This window comes from Mesoplodon densirostris, chromosome 4 (assembly GCF_025265405.1).
Source record: "Mesoplodon densirostris isolate mMesDen1 chromosome 4, mMesDen1 primary haplotype, whole genome shotgun sequence".
NCBI classification, from domain to species: domain Eukaryota; kingdom Metazoa; phylum Chordata; class Mammalia; order Artiodactyla; family Ziphiidae; genus Mesoplodon; species Mesoplodon densirostris.
In genome coordinates this window covers 120176292-120194980 of record NC_082664.1, presented here as the reverse complement: position 1 = coordinate 120194980, position 18689 = coordinate 120176292, and the positions used below count along the sequence as shown (strand labels likewise).

Below are 18689 nucleotides of genomic sequence, written 5' to 3'. Positions count from 1 at the left end.
TTCTCAAGGGCCTCTGCGGAGCAGTCTCCCTCTTCCTCCTCTCTCGCCAGGAAGAGCACTGGGCCCCGCCTCCACCCATGCTCCCAGGTCAGCTGGATGAGCCCTGGTTGCACTTCTCACAGTGCACTGTAAATATATGTTGCTGCATCCATCTCCCCCAGCACACTGGGAGTCCTGGAGGTCCGACAAAAGTCACTCGGCTAAGTCCATAAACCCAGCCTAGGGCCTGGCACAGGGCAGGTGCTTAGAAGGTCTACCTAATCTCAAATAAGATTGCCATATCTTGTAAGAATTCTCTCTTGCCATGATATATTCATCCACACACCCACCTACCCACTTACCCAAAACTTCAGAAATATTTGCTGAGTGTCTGTTATGTGCTAAGACCTGTCCAGTGCTGCAAATCATGAATGAATGAAACAGATGCAACCCATCTCTGCCCCTTCACTCATGCTCTTTCCTATGCCTGTAATGCTTTCTCCTTATTCTCTCCCCACTCCAGATCCTCCCTGTCCTTTAGTCCATGCTATGTCTGTCTCCTCCAGGAAGCCCCCTCAGCCTGCCTTAGTTCTCCCAGCACTCCCCTTTATCTAATATTATCCCACCTAGGGTTGATTCATAATGCAGTTCTGCCCTGGGTGCTTCCTGAATCATGTCAGCATCTGCAGAGTTCCTACTAGGTGCAAGGCTCCTGGCCTGTCTCATTTCTCCAGCAGGATCCTCAGTGTTTCAGAAACAGAGCTATGACTTCCGTCTTCTGGCCCACTTCTCCTTTGTTGAGTTCCCACTGTGCAAACTTTGGTGCCCCAGGCATCCTGGGTGCCAGCCGAGGGCCTGGCCTGGCCTTTGCCTGGGGAGGGAGGACCAACCAGTCCCTCTGCGACTCAGCAAACATTTTCTGAGCACCTATTATGTTCTAGGCTCCACACCGGCCATGACCACATGTAGGGGAACAATAGATATGGGCAAGTCCAGGGTGTCTTGGGTGCTGAGTACGAGCCCACCCCAGACCTGCCCCTTTACCTTGGAACCCGCTGCTGCCCCATGACTGAAGCTTTTCACCAGCTGCACCGGGTACCAAAGGCTCAGGAATCCGAGGCCCAGAAGGAGAGGCAGAGAGGCCAACAGGGAGTAGTACCTGTAGATCTGGATGGACAGACAAACACCTAGACACACCTACCTTCTGCCTCCTTCCCCCAACCGAAGACCAGGGTCCATTTCCCTTCCCAGCTCACAGGGGGCCCTGAGGGTGGTCTAGGGTGCATGGGAAGGCTTCTGGTTCTTTCACTACCCCCAACCCAGGGCCACTTGGCACCAACTTCTACTTCCCCTTCTTAGGCCCTGCAGAGTTGCTTGCCCCTCTCCCAGGCCCCTGGACTCCCAGGTCCCTTACAGGAGCCAAAGGGAGTATGTTTTGTAATCCCCTCCTACCCACCCCAGGGGGCTGGGATGGGGCCTGAAACGGGGGACATCCACCTTCTATGTCCCTACGTTCCTGGTGCTTTGACACAGACCTGATTTTTTCTATTACAGTTTGCAACCTGGGCATCTGGGAAGTACATGATCTGCCTCCTGGGGTTGAGGCCCTCCTAGGGTTGAATATGTATTCATCTATTTGTTAATTCAATATGTTTTTATTGAGAGCTTAGTATGTGCCAGGTCCTGGCTGGTGAAAAAGACCAACAAAGTCCCTGCTCTCACGGAAACCACCTAATCTTCAACTCTACCCTGAGGGATTCGTGTTATCAGCTTCATTTATGGGGGCAGGGCAGGGTGGGGGGGAACCTGAGTCTCAGAAATGTGATAAGGTGTCCTCAAAACACCTAGCACCACCTGGCATCATTTCGTATATTTGTTTGTGTGACTGTATGTCCCTTTCTAGAATGGCAGCTCTTGGGATGTCAGGGACTTCATCTGTCTTGTTCACAGCTGTATTCCAGCGCCTGGAAATGTCCCTGGTGCAGAGTATATGCTCAGATATGTTTGTGGAATGAACAAAGGAAGGAAGGGATAAAGCTGGATTCAAACCTGGGTTGTCTGACTCTGTAGGCCACACCCCCACCCTTTGGGCTCTGGACTGGTCAGCTTCACACCCCAGCCAGCTCCAGTGAACCAGGTTTTGAGGTTCTGGAATTCTCTTTTTAGCCCTCTGAGACCATCCCCCAGCTCAGCACTTGCGTCCTCCAGCTCTCTTCACTCCCACTCCAGCCTGGCCAAGGGAAGTCTGGGAGATCAATAATGGGGGGATTTCAGGCTTCCTCTCCCTCCTTCTCTGCCCCTTCCACCCCTCCTTCCCCCTCCCAGACTGGAAGCTCCTGAGGGCAGGCCAGGCTGCTTGGTCCCCAGCCTCTCCCACAGAGGGGCGGAGCTTGGAATGAGCATGTGTGTAAAGGCGTGGAATCCTGTGCAACAGGGAAGCAGGACAGAGAGGAAAGGAGCCACACTAGTTTAAGCAGCTCCTCCACGCCCCACCGCCCAGGCCGTCGTGAGTCAGTGGTTACCTTGGGTGACACCGGACACTCTGCCCTTTGCCAGACTTGGACCCCCAGATGAGCCCAGGACAGCACACTGCCGAGCAGGTGTGCAGCTCCATGCCTGACCGTGGCACAGACAGCCAGGGGATAGTAGAGGGCAGGGTAATAGAGCAGAGCCAGTATCTTCCACGGCCCTGGAAGGCAAGACAGACAGAGAGACACAGGATGGAGGGGCAGATGTGGGGCCTGGGTCCAACCCACCCAAGCTTCTCTCCTGTCTCCCTCTTCCCAGCCCCTCAGCTGATTCCGTGGGCAAGAGCCCTGCATGCAAATCCAGGCTCTGACTAGTATCAGCTCTGTGATCTTGGGCAAGTTACCTCTTGGAGTCTCAGTTTCCCCATCTGTAAAATGGAAATAATATATAGTACATTAGCAAAGATAAAATGAGAAGGTATGTGTACAGTGCTTTAGCCCAGTGCCTGAGTTAGTACTCAATAAATTAGGCTACTATTTTATTACTATTCCCTTCTCTGACCCTCAGCATCTGCCACTGTAAAATGGGGTGAATATCTGCATTTTGTGGAGTTGCTGTGAGGATCGGATGATCTAAGGAGGTCATGTTGCAGGGCGGTGGTTCCTCTGGATGGCAGCTGTCCTTTTTACCATCACCTCCTTGAGCCCAGCTCAAGTCTCCAGGACCCCTCCCCACACCCCTCCCCACCCTTCTGCACGCTCACACGGGACTGGGCTGTCTTGGGGACTCAGCCTGTGCTCCTTCCCTCCCGACGGTGGGATTTGCACAAGAGCAGAGAGGGCAGTATTGACTCAGGACAGAGCAATGGAGGTTTCAGGCACTGTGGTGGGACAGTCGGGGAGGGTAATGGGACAGCGTCTTCTGGTCTATGGCTCATGACTGGAATGGGGAGCCCCAGTGCTCTGGATTCCCACCTGCCCCCTCCCATCAATCCAGCCCAGGGCCTCAGCTGTTCTGGGTACCTTGGCCGGGTGGTAAGGCGAGAGTCAGGAAAGGCAGTGGGTCCTCAGTGGGGAGCAGCAAACACAGGGAGCTGAAGAGGACCGTGAAGATGGCAGCAGGCACGGTCCGGGGCCTGTCCCCAGCCAAGAAATCCACAGGGCTGGTGCAGAGGCAGGGGCAGGACAGGGGGGAGTCGCTCAGGCCCTGCATGCCCATTACCACACACCGAGTTCCATAAACCGGGGAGGTGGAGTCAGTTCCACTTTCCAGATGGGGAAACTGAGGTCCCTTCGTGTATTCATTCCACAGATGTCTGTGTAGTGCCTCCTATGTAACCAGATCTGGGCCCTGTGGCAAAGTGACTCAGGAACATCCCCTGCCCCACCCCCTGCAACAGGCAGACACAGAAGGAACAAGCCTGAGAACTGCTCCCTCCGCCCGCTCTGGAAGCTTCAGGAAACAGCCGCCTCCACACTAATCGGTCTGTCTGGGCTGGCTGACCTTCAGAGAGCTGGAGAGTCACAACATCCTTATGCAACAGCCGCCACCCTGGCCTGGGAGTGGCCCTGGGGCAGAGGGCAGACAGCGGGCATAGCTGTCCCAGGCATCACCCCTCTGGGCTCAGGGCAAGCCACTCAGACCCTCTGCTTCTGTGCTCCAGCTTGCCTTCATGCCCTGAGGGCTCCATCCTGCTTCGGTCTCCCTCAGCCCTCCCCCAGGTAGGGCACGCTCTTTCCTGGGCCAGCCAGTGTGGCAGAAACCCCAGGCTAGTTCCTCACAAAACCAACATGGCAGGCCCCACCTCAGTGTGCAGCCCAGGCCTGGGGTGCAAGGCTGTCTACACTGGGGCTCCACCTACCACCTCCCCCAGGCCTTTGGTCTCTCCCACACAAGGCTGCCCAGTCTTGTCTCCTCAGGGTCATCCCCGTCCCAGGCTCTGGGGTTGCGGGGCTGAAGGAGACGGGGAGAAATTTTCAGCCAGAGGGACTGGAGGGCAATCCCTCATAATTTCTGCCTTGAAGCATCAGGGTCCAGGTAACACCCTCAGGGAAATGAGGGTCAAGATGGCATGGAGTGGGGCTTCCCTGGTGGCGCAGTGGTTAAGAATCTGCCTGCCAATGCAGGGGACACAGGTTCGATCCCTGGTCCAGGAAGATCCCACATGTCGCAGAGCAACTAAGCCCGTGAGCCACTACTACTGAGCTTGTGCTCTAGAGCCCGCGAGCCACAGCTACTGAAGCCCGTGCGCCTAGAGCCCGTGCTCCGCAGCAAGAGACGCCACGGCAACGAGAAGCCCGGGCTCCGCAATGAAGAGTCGCAATGAAGAGTAGCCCCCGCTCGCCGCAACTAGAGAAAGCCCTCGCACAGCAACGAAGACTCAACACAGCCAAAATATTTAAAAAAAAAAAAAAAAAGACGGCGTGGAGTGATCATAGCCTGTCGAGACCATGGGCTGCCTGAGGGGGTGTGTCCTAGAGCTGGGCGGGCCCTCTTGGGCTCGGTCTCCCTGGGGTCTGGAACAGGAGTGGGTGTACCTGAGTGGGTCCCTCCCCTTCCCTCAGGGGGTCCCAACTAAGCCTGGAGATCTGGGTGGGGATGGGGAGGCCCCCTCAGACTGAGAGAGTTTGGGGTGTCCCAGAGGCCAGAGCTGGCTTCTAGGTACCTAAAAAGCCACCACCCTCCCAGAGTGGCACCAACCTGGGGAGCCCAGGCCTGCCGTGCCCACAGTGGGGCCAGAGCTGGCGGCGCTTCACCAGCATGGCCAGCAGCAACAACACGAGGATCTGAAAGGAGAGCACAGAGGAGGGCTCAGGTGCCCAGGCCTTCCCTGAGGGGCTGAGTCAGAGCACTCAATCCCAGGACCCCCTACCCCACAGTGCACAGTCCTTCAGCAACTGGGGACTGGCTAGGAGGTGACAGAAGTTTGAAAGGTTGGTCTGCATCCTGGTTTGGGTCCCCACCCTGGGAGAACTCCCGGTACCCACTCCCATATTTGGGCTCCCCGTGTCTCCCTTCACCAGCGCCAGCAAAGAACACACATCCCCCTGTTCAGGCTGGCAGTAGGCGGCAAGCCAGTTGGGACTCACCGACAGCACGACCAGGCAGGCGTGGTAGAGGCCGGGTGGCACACTGGGGTGGCAGGAGGGCACCAGCCTGCAGAGTGAGTGAAGGCTGGGTCAGGCCAAGTTAGGGAAACCCCAGGTGTGCAGTCCAGTCTGGGGTTCCAGGCTGTCTATACTGGAGCTCCACCCACCACCTCCCTTGACCCTCTGATCTCTCCTAGACAGTTCACCTTCTCAGGGCCATTCTGGGCCTCTCATGACCCTGCAGTGTGCTAGTCCCATGCCCAGCTCTGAGGTTACAGGGCTGAAGGAGACAGGGGGCTCCCAGGGGAAGACATGGGAGAAACAGAATGGGCCAGCTTGGCCTTTCTATCCATCAAGGCCCACTTCATTCCTCCCTCCTCCAGGAAGCCTCCCTGACTGCTCCAGGCCTCAGATCTCTCCTCAAAACTGTGGCTGAGCATACTGCCTGGGTCCAGCAATCAGCAATTGGTCCTATGATTTATCCTTCACTCACTGGAATCCAAGTTTGGTCTGTGTCTCTGACTGGAATGATCTACCTTGGTCTTCCAGGATTTATGTCTCTTCTTTACCTGTTTTATTAAGGGCTGAGTCACATGGCAGAGAAAGGTATCAGGTAGGAGCCCTGAGCTCAGGGCTGGATGTGAACCTGGGAGAGCTGATAGGACTGGGTTCCTGGGGGAGGGGTAGACCTCTGGGTTTGCCCAGTTGGAGCCTGGGAGCACCAGAAGGAGGTAACCAGTGTGGGCAAGGCCACCAAGTTCTGGTGGGTGAGGCATCAGAGGAAGCCCTGCAGCTGCGCCCTCCCTGCCGCAGGCAGTGTTCACCCACCCAGCTGGCTCCTTCCTGCTGTGTGGAAAAGAGGGATCCCAAGGGTGAGCCTGAGTACTCTGTGGTGGGACACCCTGAGCTTGGAAATCCCAGAGAGTGAGAAACAGGAAAGAACCCGGTCACGTGGGCTTGTCCTTGGGGTGGAGGGACAGAAGACGTGTGTTTTGTGCAATTTCTTGGCCAGGGCAGAGCCAGCCTCTTCCCAAAGCAGGAGAGTAGGTGCCATGTAGGGGATCAGGTTCCTGCTGTCTGAACTCAGGCCTCACACTCCCCACTTGCAACTCTGAGGCATTTTACTCGAGTCTGTGGGGTGGGGTTTGGGTGAGGCAGGGCCCCTCACCAGCCCCAAGAGTTCAGAACCACCACTCCAGGCCCTCTCAGCCTGCCTCTCGTCACCTGACAAGGTTCTACTCAATCCTGCGCCCCCCACCAGGCCCAGCCAGGGCAGGGGCTCTGCAAACTGTCCCTGGAGCAGCCTGACAATTTCCCACTCACCCCAGACCAGGAGCCACCCTCACCCCCATGGACCCCTCCAGGGCCCTGTCTGGGAGACATCTCTGGCCCTTTCTGTACCACCTGGGGCCCCCCATCTACCCTTTACTTAGCTCAGTTTGGCTGAGGCTCATGGACCCTCAAATGTTTGAGGTCTGAGCAACAGAAATTTGGTTTAGCAAATGTTTGGCTGACAGCTTGTGGACCCATGTTTTGTGCTGTGGGACAGGCAGGATGGCACAGACACAGAGAACGCTATGTCAGGGAGGGTGGGAGCTTGATCTTTGAAGGGGCACAAGCAGATGCTAAAGGATGCAGAAAAGGGAGAGAAATTTGGGGCAAGGCCTCAGAGGGGGTGGTATTTGAGTTTGAAAGATGGTGGCATCTCTTTAGGCAAATAAGGGGCAAGGGAGCTCCATGTAGAGGAAAGAGCATGAGAAAGTGGAGTGATAGGCAGTAGACAGTGTGGCTGGGGCCAGGCAAGGATTTCAGCTTGATTACAGCACAGAGGGCAGGCTGAGAGCCTGTAATAGCAGGCATGGGAGGCACTAGGGAGCCAGTGAGGGCATTTGAGCAGGACAGCTTTCTGGATTTTAGGAGATTTCTGTGGCTAGATTTGAATAACACCAACAACAGTAACTAGTATTTACTAAGCATTGAGTAAGTGCCAGGCACTTTCTATGTATTAACTCAGTGAATTACCTAAGAGGTGGGTGCTATTAGTATCCCCCTTGTGTAGATATGGAGAACAAGCCTCAGAGAGGCTAGGTATCTTGCCCAAATCACAGAGCTAGTAAAGCACCAGAGCCAGAATTCGAACTGAGGTAGTCTGACTTCAGCAGCCGCATGTGACCAGGATGCGAGAGACAAGGAGTACGTGGAGGAAGATATTAAGTTGAACCCTATGAAACTGCCATTTCTTTCCATCAAAAACAGTTGAGTATCAGCATTTTCAAATGGTTCAGCATAAATGCCAGGCAGTATCTCCGAGGTATTTAGGTGGAAGACTTTACATGCCTTAATGTAGAGGAGCAGAGAGAAGGGGAGTGTCTGGGATGACTGTAGGGTTCTGGGCCTTAATTCCAAGACGAAGAGTGAGGACAGAGTCAAATGGAACCCAAGGAAGCTGAGGCTTGGTCTTGGGCAATTCAGAGGTGGTGATGGGCACTCAGGGACAGAGGCCAGACTGCAGTATGGTGAGGACACTGAGACAGAGAAGAAGCAAGGCAACTGTTTCTAGAAGTTTGGCTCTGAGTGAGAGGTTGCAAAGGGCCCCATCCAGAGGGGAGGGCAGAACACATCTGTGTGGGTGAGAGGGAAAGGCTGGCTGTCTGGGGCGGGGGTCTGTGGGCCTGTGGTCCCCAGGGGGCCTGGAGCCCTGCTGCCTGACCCTCTCCCTGCTTCCACAGCAGAAGAGCCTGCAGATCACCCTGGCGTTGACCTCTCTTGGTGGGAGGGAAGGCCATGAAGGAAGTCTCCCAATTTTGCCTTCCAGGCAGCCCTTTGAAGTGGTGGGGAGGTGACTGACATCCTGGATGGCTGCCACAGATGTATTTGTATCCCCAGGCTCTGGCTGGGAAGCTCGGTATTGATGGTATGGGTGGATGACACACGAGCACGTGGCAAGTAGGGCCCATAACCTGACCAGAGGAGCCTCTGGGGGCAGGAAAGAGCCAGCTCGGCTTATACACATCAATCCTATGTCCACAGAAGACCCCAGACAGAGCATCCCATTGCCATCAGACTCACCCCCACCCCCAACCTCTCCAACCAGGTCCTGGCACCCAGGGGGCACTTGGATAAATGTGACCAGGAGATTGAGTCCATCCCAGACACTGTCACCAGTTGCCCACAACCTCGACTCCAGCCTGCTGGGGCGCACTGAGGCACAGGGGGGACCACTGTCCAGAGCTCCTCAAAGCTTTGGTGCACCACCTCGCCGGGGTGTCTGACTCACACAGGGAGAAGTAAGTCCAAGTTTGCCTCCTTGGGATTGCCCTGGGATCCCAGCTTCCCACTCCCACCTTTGGCAGGAAGTTCGACTTGGTTTGGCCAAGTAAGTAGATTCAAACAAAGCTCTTCATTCTTATCTGCAGTGGGAGAAGGGAGCTACAAATTCTAGATGACACCCACCTTAGGGGTAGTACTCCTCATCACCTAGTCCCTGCCATGCACCCAACTTTATTCTAAGGACATATCTAAATACCTGAGCCACAGAGCTGGCTGTAGGCACCTGGCCCCAGCCAATGCCTGGGCCCTGAAGTGGCTAAGGACACAGCTTCAAATTAGGGCCTTAACTCAGGTCAGATTCTGTGTCCTCTTGGGGCTCCTGGGCCCATCTCCATTCTGCTGCTTCTCCCACCTCACACATACACAGCAGGAACCTGGGGAGCCCTGGGCTTTCGGGGCCAGCCAGGGCAGGGGAAGAGGGCACACTTTTGCTGACAGCGGGGCTGCTTTCCAGGTGGTCAGAACCCCGAGTTCTCCAAACAACATCTCCTTCCCCCAGGCCTGGGTGGGGCCTCCAGCTCTGCCGGGTGACCCCAGACTGGCCAGGCCACAGCCCTGGCCCCTGGGGAGGCACACGAGCATTTTTCCCTTCTCTGGTTTTGGTTGTTGATGGAGAACAGATGTGCACACATCTGGCTCGGCAACCCCCAGCCTCACCTTTCTAGTTCCCCAAACCTTCAGACAGAGAAGAGAGGTAGGGGATGGGGTGGGGGCCAGGGACAACAAGGGGAGAACTGGGCTCTGGGGCCCATGCAGGCAAGGCGTCCTTGGCAGCATGGGGGCACCAGGAGGCCCAGCTCCTCCGCCAGGGTACCCAGACTAAACAAAGATAGAAGGGATCTGGGCAGAGGCGGCTGTGGGCCGAGTCCTCAGGCCACACTGGGCTGGGCTGAGGCCACCTCCCTCTCCTGGGCTGGCCCGAGCAATCCTGCTGAAGAGAACAAGGCCTCCTCATCTTCACGGAGCCCCAGACCAGCCAAAGCCAACTGGGGCAGCATGTTTCCTCAGACCTCCCCCTGCCCCAGGCCTGCCCAGAGAACCTGACGCTTGCTAACAGCATACCCCAGATGGTCACCACAGAGGCCAGTAACACCTTGAAGGCAGGCCCGACTCCCTCAACCACTCACCCAGGACTCTCCACCCTGGTTACAGGCCAGAGTTACCCAGGGAGCCACCGCAGCCCAGCTGGATCTGAGTTTGCAAGGATGGGGCCCAGGAATCTGTTTTTTAAACACACCACAGGAAATTCCCTGGTGGTCCAGTGGTTAGGACTCAGTGCTCTCACTGCCAGGACCGGGGTTCAATCCCTGGTCAGGGAACTAAGATCCCACAAGCCGCATGGCACAGCCCAAAAAAATAAAATAAAATAAAGTCAAAAAAACAAACACGGGCTTCCCTGGTGGCGCAGTGGTTGAGAGTCCGCCTGCCAATGCAGGGGACACGGGTTTGTGCCCTGGTCCGGGAAGATCCCACATGCCGTGGAGCGGCTGGGCCCGTGAGCCACGGCCGCTGAGCCTGCGCGTCCGGAGCCTGTGCTCCGCAACGGGAGAGGCCACAACAGTGAGAGGCCCGCGTACCGCAAAAAAAAAAAAAAAAAAAAAAAAAAAAACACACCACACAGGTGCTTTTTACGTGACTAGCCTGGCCCAGGTCCTCCACCTCAAGTTTCTTAACACCAGCGCAAGGGCTGTTCTCACCTGACAGGCGAGGAGACTGAAGCCCAGAGAGGCTGTAACTTGCCAAGGGTTCACACAGCAAATGAGTGGCAGAGCCCCTCTTAGCAGCCCTCGCTCAGGGTCTTCCCCACGCCCCCCATCAGTAACCTCTGCCACACCCCATGCACTGGCCGACAGGGCCAGGGGTTCCGACTCACCCTTCCGGCTCGAGTTCCTGGCCACCCTGGGGCTCGTCGATGTACCAGCTGCCGTAGGAGTCATCGTCGTCTGTGGTCCCGGACGAGGTCTGGTTCCCTGCTGCCTGGGTCGACATTCTCTGGCCCTTTTCCTCTGACCCCCAAACCAGAGGGAAAAAAGCCACTACAGATGTGAAAAGAGGCTTAGGGGGGAAAAAATAAAAGAAAGAAAACTCAAACAAAGAAACGTTTCTCTTTAATCCTAAAGGTTACTTTCTTGCTTTTAGCTCTCTGGGAAAAGCCCTCCTGGGAGTGAGGGCCTGGGCCGGCTGGCACAGGGGAAGGGGAAGGGCTTCTCCTGTCCCCTCCTGTCCCTTCCCGCCCAGTCTCGCGAGGTCCTGCAGGAGGTATTTATCCCTTGGGGATGGTGCCCCCTCAGGGTCCTTGGGCTTTTGCTGGAGCACCCGTCTGTCTCTCTCTATGACTGGCCACCGGTAGGTTTTGACTCAAAGCACCATTTTCAAAGAAGTTTTGTCCAATCCAAGCTGCCCACAGAGAGCACCCCCTTCCTTCCCCCTCCTCAAGCCCCCCCAGATGGACCCACAGACACACACTCAAGGAAGGACCAGGGAGGAAGGAGCTGCGGAGATGAAAGTGTAGGCGGGCAGCGGGCGGGCTCAGCACAGTCTGCCGGCCCCTCCCAGCTGGGCTCCCAGCCCCTTCCGCTCTCAGGGGTCCAGCCCAATCCCCCCTCTTTGTTCAGGCTCCCTCGAGACCATCCCCCAGCCTCAGCCTGCCCCTCGCTGGCCCCCTTGGGCCTCAGTGATGGGAACACACTGTGGTCCTCACAAGACCCCCTTCCGGAGGTGGAAGTCCGGCTCCATTGGCGGCCTGAGCCTGGGAGGAGTGCGGCCAAGAGGGCCGGCACCTGACTGCAAGCACATACCTGCCTTCAGTGCCTGCCCCAAATCTCCCACACATCTGCAGGGCCCTACAGACAAGTCAGGCATTCCAGCAACCCAGGGAGACTGCTGGGCCAGGGCCAGAAGGAGGGGAGGGAGCCCGTCCGTTCCTTCTCCTGGAGGAACATGTGTCTCACTGGTAAAATCTTTTTGTTTCTCCAACTTGATTTCACAAGGAGATAACTCACCCCCACAAGGCAGAAATTAGTCCTTTAAACACGAACCAGATCCACGGGTAGGCAAGAACCCTGCCTGCCTCCTGTTCCTCCCGGAGTGTGGGGTGAGAGTGAGGGTGAGGAAGGCAGGGCCTGGGCAGGAGATGGAGGGTCCTCTCCCCCTCCTGGCCCCCAACCGGGGGTGGAGGTATGGCAAGATGCAGACAAGGCAGAGAGCAGTTCTCAGGCCCCCTATCCCTGGGTGGGAGTCAGGCCCCCTGAAACTTTGAGGGTCCCTGTCCTTCCAATACCCCATAGGGTGCCTGGGCCATGGCCCTACCCAGCTAAGGCATTCATTCAACAAGCTTTTCAAAAGGACGTTCATCCATTTATTATTTTAACATAAATTCATTGAACACCTACTAAGTGCCAGCACTGTTTGGGGTCCTGGGATGGGAGAGTCTACAGTTCAGGGGGACACAGCCAAGTAGGTAAATGACCTCCAATCTGAGGGTTACAAAGGGAAGGCACAGAGTGCCCTGATGTACACCCCAGGAAACTGAATTTGGTCAAAAGAATGGGGGGCGGGGGTGGTGCGGTGTGTGTCTTGAAGAAACCTTTCAGTGGAGATCCGAGGGCAGGGAAAAGTCAGCTGCGCAGAGGGTGGAGTTGGTGGGTGGGGTGGGTAGTGGAGGGAAGCGTATTCCTGACAGAGGGAACAGCATGAGGGATGCTCAGAAGGACAGAGCTTGAAATCCTAAAAGCTCCCCATCCAAGTTCTGTAGCCAGGCTCACAAGGCCTTCCAGAATTAGGGCCTGAGGACTCTTTTGGCTTTGGTTCCTCCCCCTCCTTCCCAAATGACCCCTCTTCCAGGAAGAGGGCTCTGGCCTCCCCTCTGCCACCCCACAGAGATGTCAGCATCTGCTGACTCAGAGCTGAACCTGAACTTTGTTTGATGCAATGCAGGAGCCCACACTGCCCATCGGATCCCAGGGATCAGGCCTGGCTAGGATCTCCTGAGCGCAGAGTTCAACCTCTTCTCTTCCTCATGCCTCCTTCCCCTGATGCACAGTACCCAGCACTGGGGCCCCAGGGACTTTCTAAACTGGGTTTGGCAAAGCCATTGCTTGTTCTGGTGACCTCGCTCCTCCGTGGGCCTGTCCCACGCAGGCTGCTGTTTCTCCAGCCAGGTTGCCCAAGCCCTCTGCCCCAACACCAGAGCCCTGCATTCCCTTCACTGCTCAGGAGTCCTAGACCCATAGCTTAGGGAGCAACTCACTATCTGATTTTAAATCCCCCTCATGATTCCTCCAACAGTTGGAGTCCAGTCTGTGCCAGGGAGCTCACTCCCTCTACAAGGTAGAGAAGTTCATAGCTGGATAGATCCCTGTCCGAAACTGCTTTCTACCCTGCAGGGAGCCTGAGTCTGCCTCCTCAGTCTGGTTTGTTCATTCCCTCTCATTTATTCCACAGATGTTGACTGCATGCCGATTGTGTGCCAGGCAAGCTTCTCCACGCTGAGAATAGAGCAGCGAGCAAGATAGATAAAGTCCTGTGCCCCAGGGAACCTCGTGTGTGGGGGGGCAGGGGGGGACAAAACACGTGTCATGTGTGCTGAGAGGGAAAATACAGTGGGATACGAGAGGAGAGACAGACAGACAGGAGTTGGCTATTTTAGGCAGGATGGTGAGGACAGGCACAGTTGAGAAGGTGATATTTGAGCAGACCCCTGAATGAAGGGGGGCGGTACCCAAATGGGCGCTGAGGAAAGACATTCAGGCTGCCTGGAGGAGACTCTATCAGCCTCAGGGGCTACAGCGAGGCTGGCAGGGAGGGGCCCAAGCTAAGTCCAGGCACAGTCCCTTCCCCACTGCACTCTTCCCCGACCCAAACCCTGCTCTGCCCCCAAAGAGACCTCAAGTGGAGACAGCGCCTCCCCGCATCCCCCCAGGCTAGCCCAGGGCCCATGGGGCCACCTCCCTCCTTACTGGGGAGATGCAGAGGCCACCTTCAGGGAGGCCCTAAGCAGAGGTGAGAAAGTGTGAGCTTCGGCTCTCTCCCCAGGTACAAGCACAGCGGACAGAGGGCAGTCTTTTGTTCAGTACCTCTAGTCAGGGCCAGGCTGAAATGGGAGGAAGCGGGTCCAGAAGGAAAGAGCTGGGTTTCTATATGGCAGGGAGAAATGCCCTGGTTAGGGAGGCAGCCTACCTGGGTTTGAGCCCTGGAACTGGCTGTGTGACCTTGAGTGATTCCCTTGGCTTCTCTGAGTCTCAGCCCTGCCTCTCTCCCAGGAGGGATAGGTTATCCAGCCAGGAGATTCTTTGATTGTGGGCTCTCCTCTCCCCAAGGCCCCCACTCCCTGCCCTCAGTGACTTCATGGCCCAGGAATGTGGAGCCAGCACACCAGGCACTGGTTGTAGTAAGAAGGTCAAAGCTACAGAGAGCAGCTGTGACTGCCCAGGCGTCCCCCATTGTCTTCCACCCACCCTCCTGGCCCCCCGCTCCCCTATACACTCTGATGGGGGCAGGGAGGCAGGCTGGGTCAAAGATCCATGGCTACTAGGTGGCTGCACACCTCAGGCTGGGAAGGGGCCCCACTCCTTGAGCCCAAAGTACCCCCTCAGCTTGAAGCTAAGAAGAGCTCACATCTGTGAAAAGGAAGGTTACCTCTGAGGTGTTAGGAAGGATGCCACCTGGCCAGACTGCAAGCTGGCAAGGAAAAGTATTGAGAGGAGAAAGATGGTAATGATGTGCTCCTGAAGAATTTCTCCAAAGGCCTGGCGGCAGAGTCCAGGGCCTACCCTCTGGAGTTGGGCCTACCCATTATAGGGGGACTCGTATCCAAAAAAGTCAGAGACCTGCAGGAGAGGAGGAGCTGGCCGGTGGAGTTACTTGGAAGACAGACAGTAAAAACTCAGAGAAGGGAGAAGACAGGAGGAAGAATAAGGAGGTGGACTGAGCAGTCTTGAAGGCTTCCTGGAGGAGGGGGCCTAGAGCAGGGCCCTGAGTTCAGACAGAGTCAGCAATGGCAGCAAGAATGAGGTGTAAGTGTCATAGGAGAGTTGAGAAGGGGAGTCTGAGAGGCAAGGAGAGAGCAGGGCAGGGCTCAGGGCTGCCTGGCTGTGCCCTCGTGAGCCCACATGGGCACATTCAGATGAGGCTGACACCAACACCCAGGGAGCAGCCCATGCCAGCAGTGCTCCTAGCTGAGCACAGATTGGGGGGGGTGGCTAAGTCCTGCTCACTCTGAGAGGGGGGTCGCAAAAAGCCTCTGGGCTCTGAGCAGACGAAGGCCATCTGCCATCTGGACCTGGCACGTAGCTCCCCTTGGGCTGGAGTTGGACCACGAAGCCCTCGGGACAGGGCTTCCTTCCTTCCCATGTTTTTGTTCAAGTTGATTAAATCTGAGGAATTTTGGCGTCCAGGAACAGAGGCCCACGTGTGTGCCTTCAGCAGCCTGTGGTTATCAAAATCCTCAAAGGGTAAAGTGCTAAGCTTAAAAGGAGCTGACAGTGGGCCTGAAGGAGTGAGGAAGAGCCTCAGAAACACCCCCAAGGACTCCCAGATCCTCCAGAGCACCTCCAGAATCTCAGCAATATCCCCAGAATTTTAGTAACACCACAAGAACTCCCAGAACTTCAGTATCACCCGCCATGAGCCCCCAGAACCTCTATAACACCTCAGAACCTCGGCCCACATTCCAAGGACACTCAAACTCTGGCAAATCAAGCACTGGTAGGGGCAAGATGGTCAAAACCATGGTAAGCAGTTGCAAAAGGCCCAGAGACCCCTCATTGCTCACCACCCTCCCATCCCAGCTTTTGGCTCTCTGAGTCCAACTGCACCCCCCAAAAGTTCTACAGCACCCAAACCTCAGTAACACCCAGAGCCTCAGCAACACCCCAATCCCCAGCAGCACAGCAGAGAATGGCCAAGGGTTGCCTCAGTCCAGGAGTGGGGGGTGGCCCATGTGCCTGCCTGTGCAGCCCAGCCCACCATGAACCCATGGATAAGCAGCCAAGGCGGGTTCAACCCGATGTGGACCAGTGAGCTCTGGGTCTGCCCCCATCTACACAGCACACTCACATACACACATATAGAACTGTCCCCGGCACACACAGGTGCCTAACCCTGGCTCCAGACCCAGCCTGACCCCATTCAGTGGCCGGAAGGCAGTGCTGTTGGCTGCTAAGCTCACGACAGGAAAGTGTGGATGGCTCTCTACCTCCTACCTCCCTTGCCATGTGGGAGCATCAGAAGCATCTAAGACATGTCTTGCTTAGAATTCTCCTGCCCCCCTCACCAATAACATCATCATAGCATGAGGGATGTTAGCCAGACTGTTCTGCTATGAGTGTGGACACTGGTGAGGAGAAGGAGGGTAGCCAACTGTTCCAGGGGAGCAGTGTGTGCTTCCCCTCCCAGAGTGCCAGCTAGAACTGACTCAGAGGAGGCAGGTTTCAGCTCAGGACAAAGGTAGCTTTCTTTGTCTCACAGAGCAGTGAGCCCCCCATCAGAGGAGGTACTCAAGAATAGGCTGGTAACATCAAGATGCCTTCAGAGGAGGACTGGCCAAAAAGGCCATGAAGATGCCCCCAGCTATTAGAGACCTGGATTCTCCCTTCCCAGCACGTCCTCCCTGGGATGGTGCCACCATGGTCTGGTCTTGAGATGTGGGCTTCATGTTGCCCTCCTTCCTCACTGAGGACAACGACTCCTGATCAGATCCCCTGAGTTCTCTCTCCTTGTTCCCTGCTGACCACAAGACAGGGCTCTCCATCAATCTCTTGCCCACCAGCAGACACAACTCTTCTGATGTCTCCCTGCCTTTTGGAGCTCGTACTAGCTCCCCAGGGTCCCCCAAGTACAGCCATCTCCAGGTCTCCAACCTCATCCCTCAGAATTGCTCAACCCTACCATTCCTGCCCCCTTCCCGCCCTACTCCTTTGTTTGTGCTCTGTCGTACCCCCTCCCCGCCGTGCCTTTTCCTTGCTCCCTCACCTGTCCGGATCCTACCTGGACCGCAAGGCTTGGCTCCAGCCCCACCTCCACCAGGCGTTCTCTTGACCTCTCCCTTCTGTATCTCTTCCTTCTCCTTAGTGGTCACCCTGAGGAGTCCTGTGCCTCCAGGCAGGTAAGGTGCTCCCCACCCCCTGGGGCCTCCTCCTCTGAGCACCAGCACCAGCTCTGGCTGGGATCCCGGAGGGATGGCTGGTTGTGCAGTCTCAGCACTCGGCCCTGAGCAGAGTCCCCAGCACCTGCTTTAAAAGGTGTTTGATCTCCTCCTCCCAGGAAGGCAGCTCCCTCCTTCCCACCAGCTCTGGCCCTGCCCCTCCTCCCACCCCCAGCAGGCCTCCTGCCTGTGATTCCAGCATCAGAGAAGCCCACCCCACCCCCACCTCGCCAGCTCAGGGCCACAGCCCAGCTGGGGCCCCACAAAACACACAGGGCGGCTTGTCTTTGGCGGAGACTCTCCAACCCCCAAACCATTTGCCCGAAACTTGATCTCCTTGGCCCTCAGAGTCACCTCAGTGGTGAAGCCTGCACAGGGCTTTAATGGCTGAGTTTCCCCAGCTGTGGCCCAGGATGGGCTAAGGAACCCCCTACCTACCTTCATTTGTCACCATCCATCACTCCCAGGGAGCCATTGCCTGATGAATTGCAGCAAGCTGGAGGGGAACCACCAGCTAAGCTTTTAATAACCCGATCAGCAACCTGCTGCTGCCCAACTGGGCTGAGGGCCCTGACCATGGGAACGGGGGAATTTGTCACACTTTCATGGGGCTTTGGGGCTCAAATTTCAGGTATGATCCATTCCAGGGGGAGAGCCAAAAAGCTCTCTCAGAGAGCTTTCTCTTCAACTCCTCATAGCCCAGTCTGTCTCTAGAAGAAGTCTGGGGTTCTGGGGCCTGCTACTCACCCCAAGCACCTTCCTACAACCCCCAAGTCTGCAGGGACAGTTGCCCCATCACCGTCCCAGAACTTGGAAGGGGAGGTGATTAGTTCAGATTCACCATGCTCTTCCCTCCCCCTCCTAGCAGGGGTGCCCTGGAGGGAGGTAAATGAGAAGGAAGAAAGGGCTCAGAAGGTGCTAAAACATGGTGCTATGGTAGTCAGGGAGGGAAGGGATAAACGTGGGACCAGAAGAAGGGCCCTAAATTCCCAAGAGAAGGATACCAGGGGAGGTGTCTTCTTCCTCCTCAAAGGAGAAAGGGTGTACAGTCAACAAAAGGGTGGGGAAGCCAGGCAGCATTAAGATGTGAGATTGGGGCTTCCCTGGTGGCGCAGTGGTTGAGAGTCCGCCTGCCGATGTAGGGGACACGGGTTCGTGCCCCGGTCCGGGAAGATCCCACATGCCGCGGAGTGGCTGGGCCCGTGAGCCATGGCCGTTGAGCCTGCACGTCCGGAGCCTGCGCTCCGCAACGGGAGAGGCCACAACAGTGAGAGGCCCGCGTACCGCAAAAAAAAAAAAAAGATGTGAGATTGGCTTCCAGTGATGGTAAAGACCCCAGAACAGAGGGCACAGTGAGGATGGTGCCAGGGCTGTGCTTGCTCAGTGGGAGGGAGGGAGGAAGGGAGAGGGAGCAGTCCAAACCAAGATGGAAGGGGTCTCTGAGCTGACCGCTATTTTCCCCATGGAGAAGAAGGATTTTCATAGAAAGAGTTAAACCCACGACGCTAGGAGAGAATTAAACTTTGGCCCATTTTTAGGAATCTATCCTCAAGTACCACTTGCATATATATGCAGAGAAGATACCCAAGGCTGTTAGTAATGTAAAAATTTGACAAGCCTGATATCCATCAATAAGCTTTGATAAGTCTACATGGTAAGGCACTATTCAGCTGTCACAA

General features: G+C 56.2%; 1 protein-coding gene across 3 annotated transcripts in view; it reads right to left on the bottom strand.

Annotated features, from left to right (window-relative positions):
- The window catches only part of STRA6 (signaling receptor and transporter of retinol STRA6), a 29069-nt gene extending 11524 nt beyond the window's left edge, over positions 1 to 17545 (bottom strand). Inside the window, exons 1-8 of one of the 3 annotated variants that reach the window (XM_060095161.1) lie at positions 17449 to 17545; positions 10741 to 10871; positions 5538 to 5604; positions 5149 to 5234; positions 3471 to 3610; positions 2852 to 2875; positions 2502 to 2668; positions 1024 to 1146 (exon numbers count right to left, since the gene is read on the bottom strand). In XM_060095161.1, the coding sequence (XP_059951144.1) occupies positions 1024 to 1146; positions 2502 to 2668; positions 2852 to 2875; positions 3471 to 3610; positions 5149 to 5234; positions 5538 to 5604; positions 10741 to 10871; positions 17449 to 17454 (744 nt within the window). In that variant the 5' untranslated portion in view covers positions 17455 to 17545. Of the gene's footprint in view, positions 1 to 1023; positions 1147 to 2501; positions 2669 to 2851; positions 2876 to 3470; positions 3611 to 5148; positions 5235 to 5537; positions 5605 to 10740; positions 10872 to 11000; positions 11049 to 17448 lie in introns of those variants that run through there. The other 2 variants (XM_060095163.1, XM_060095160.1) reach the window with 2 other exon arrangements.
- Between the last annotated feature and the right edge of the window lie 1144 nt (positions 17546 to 18689).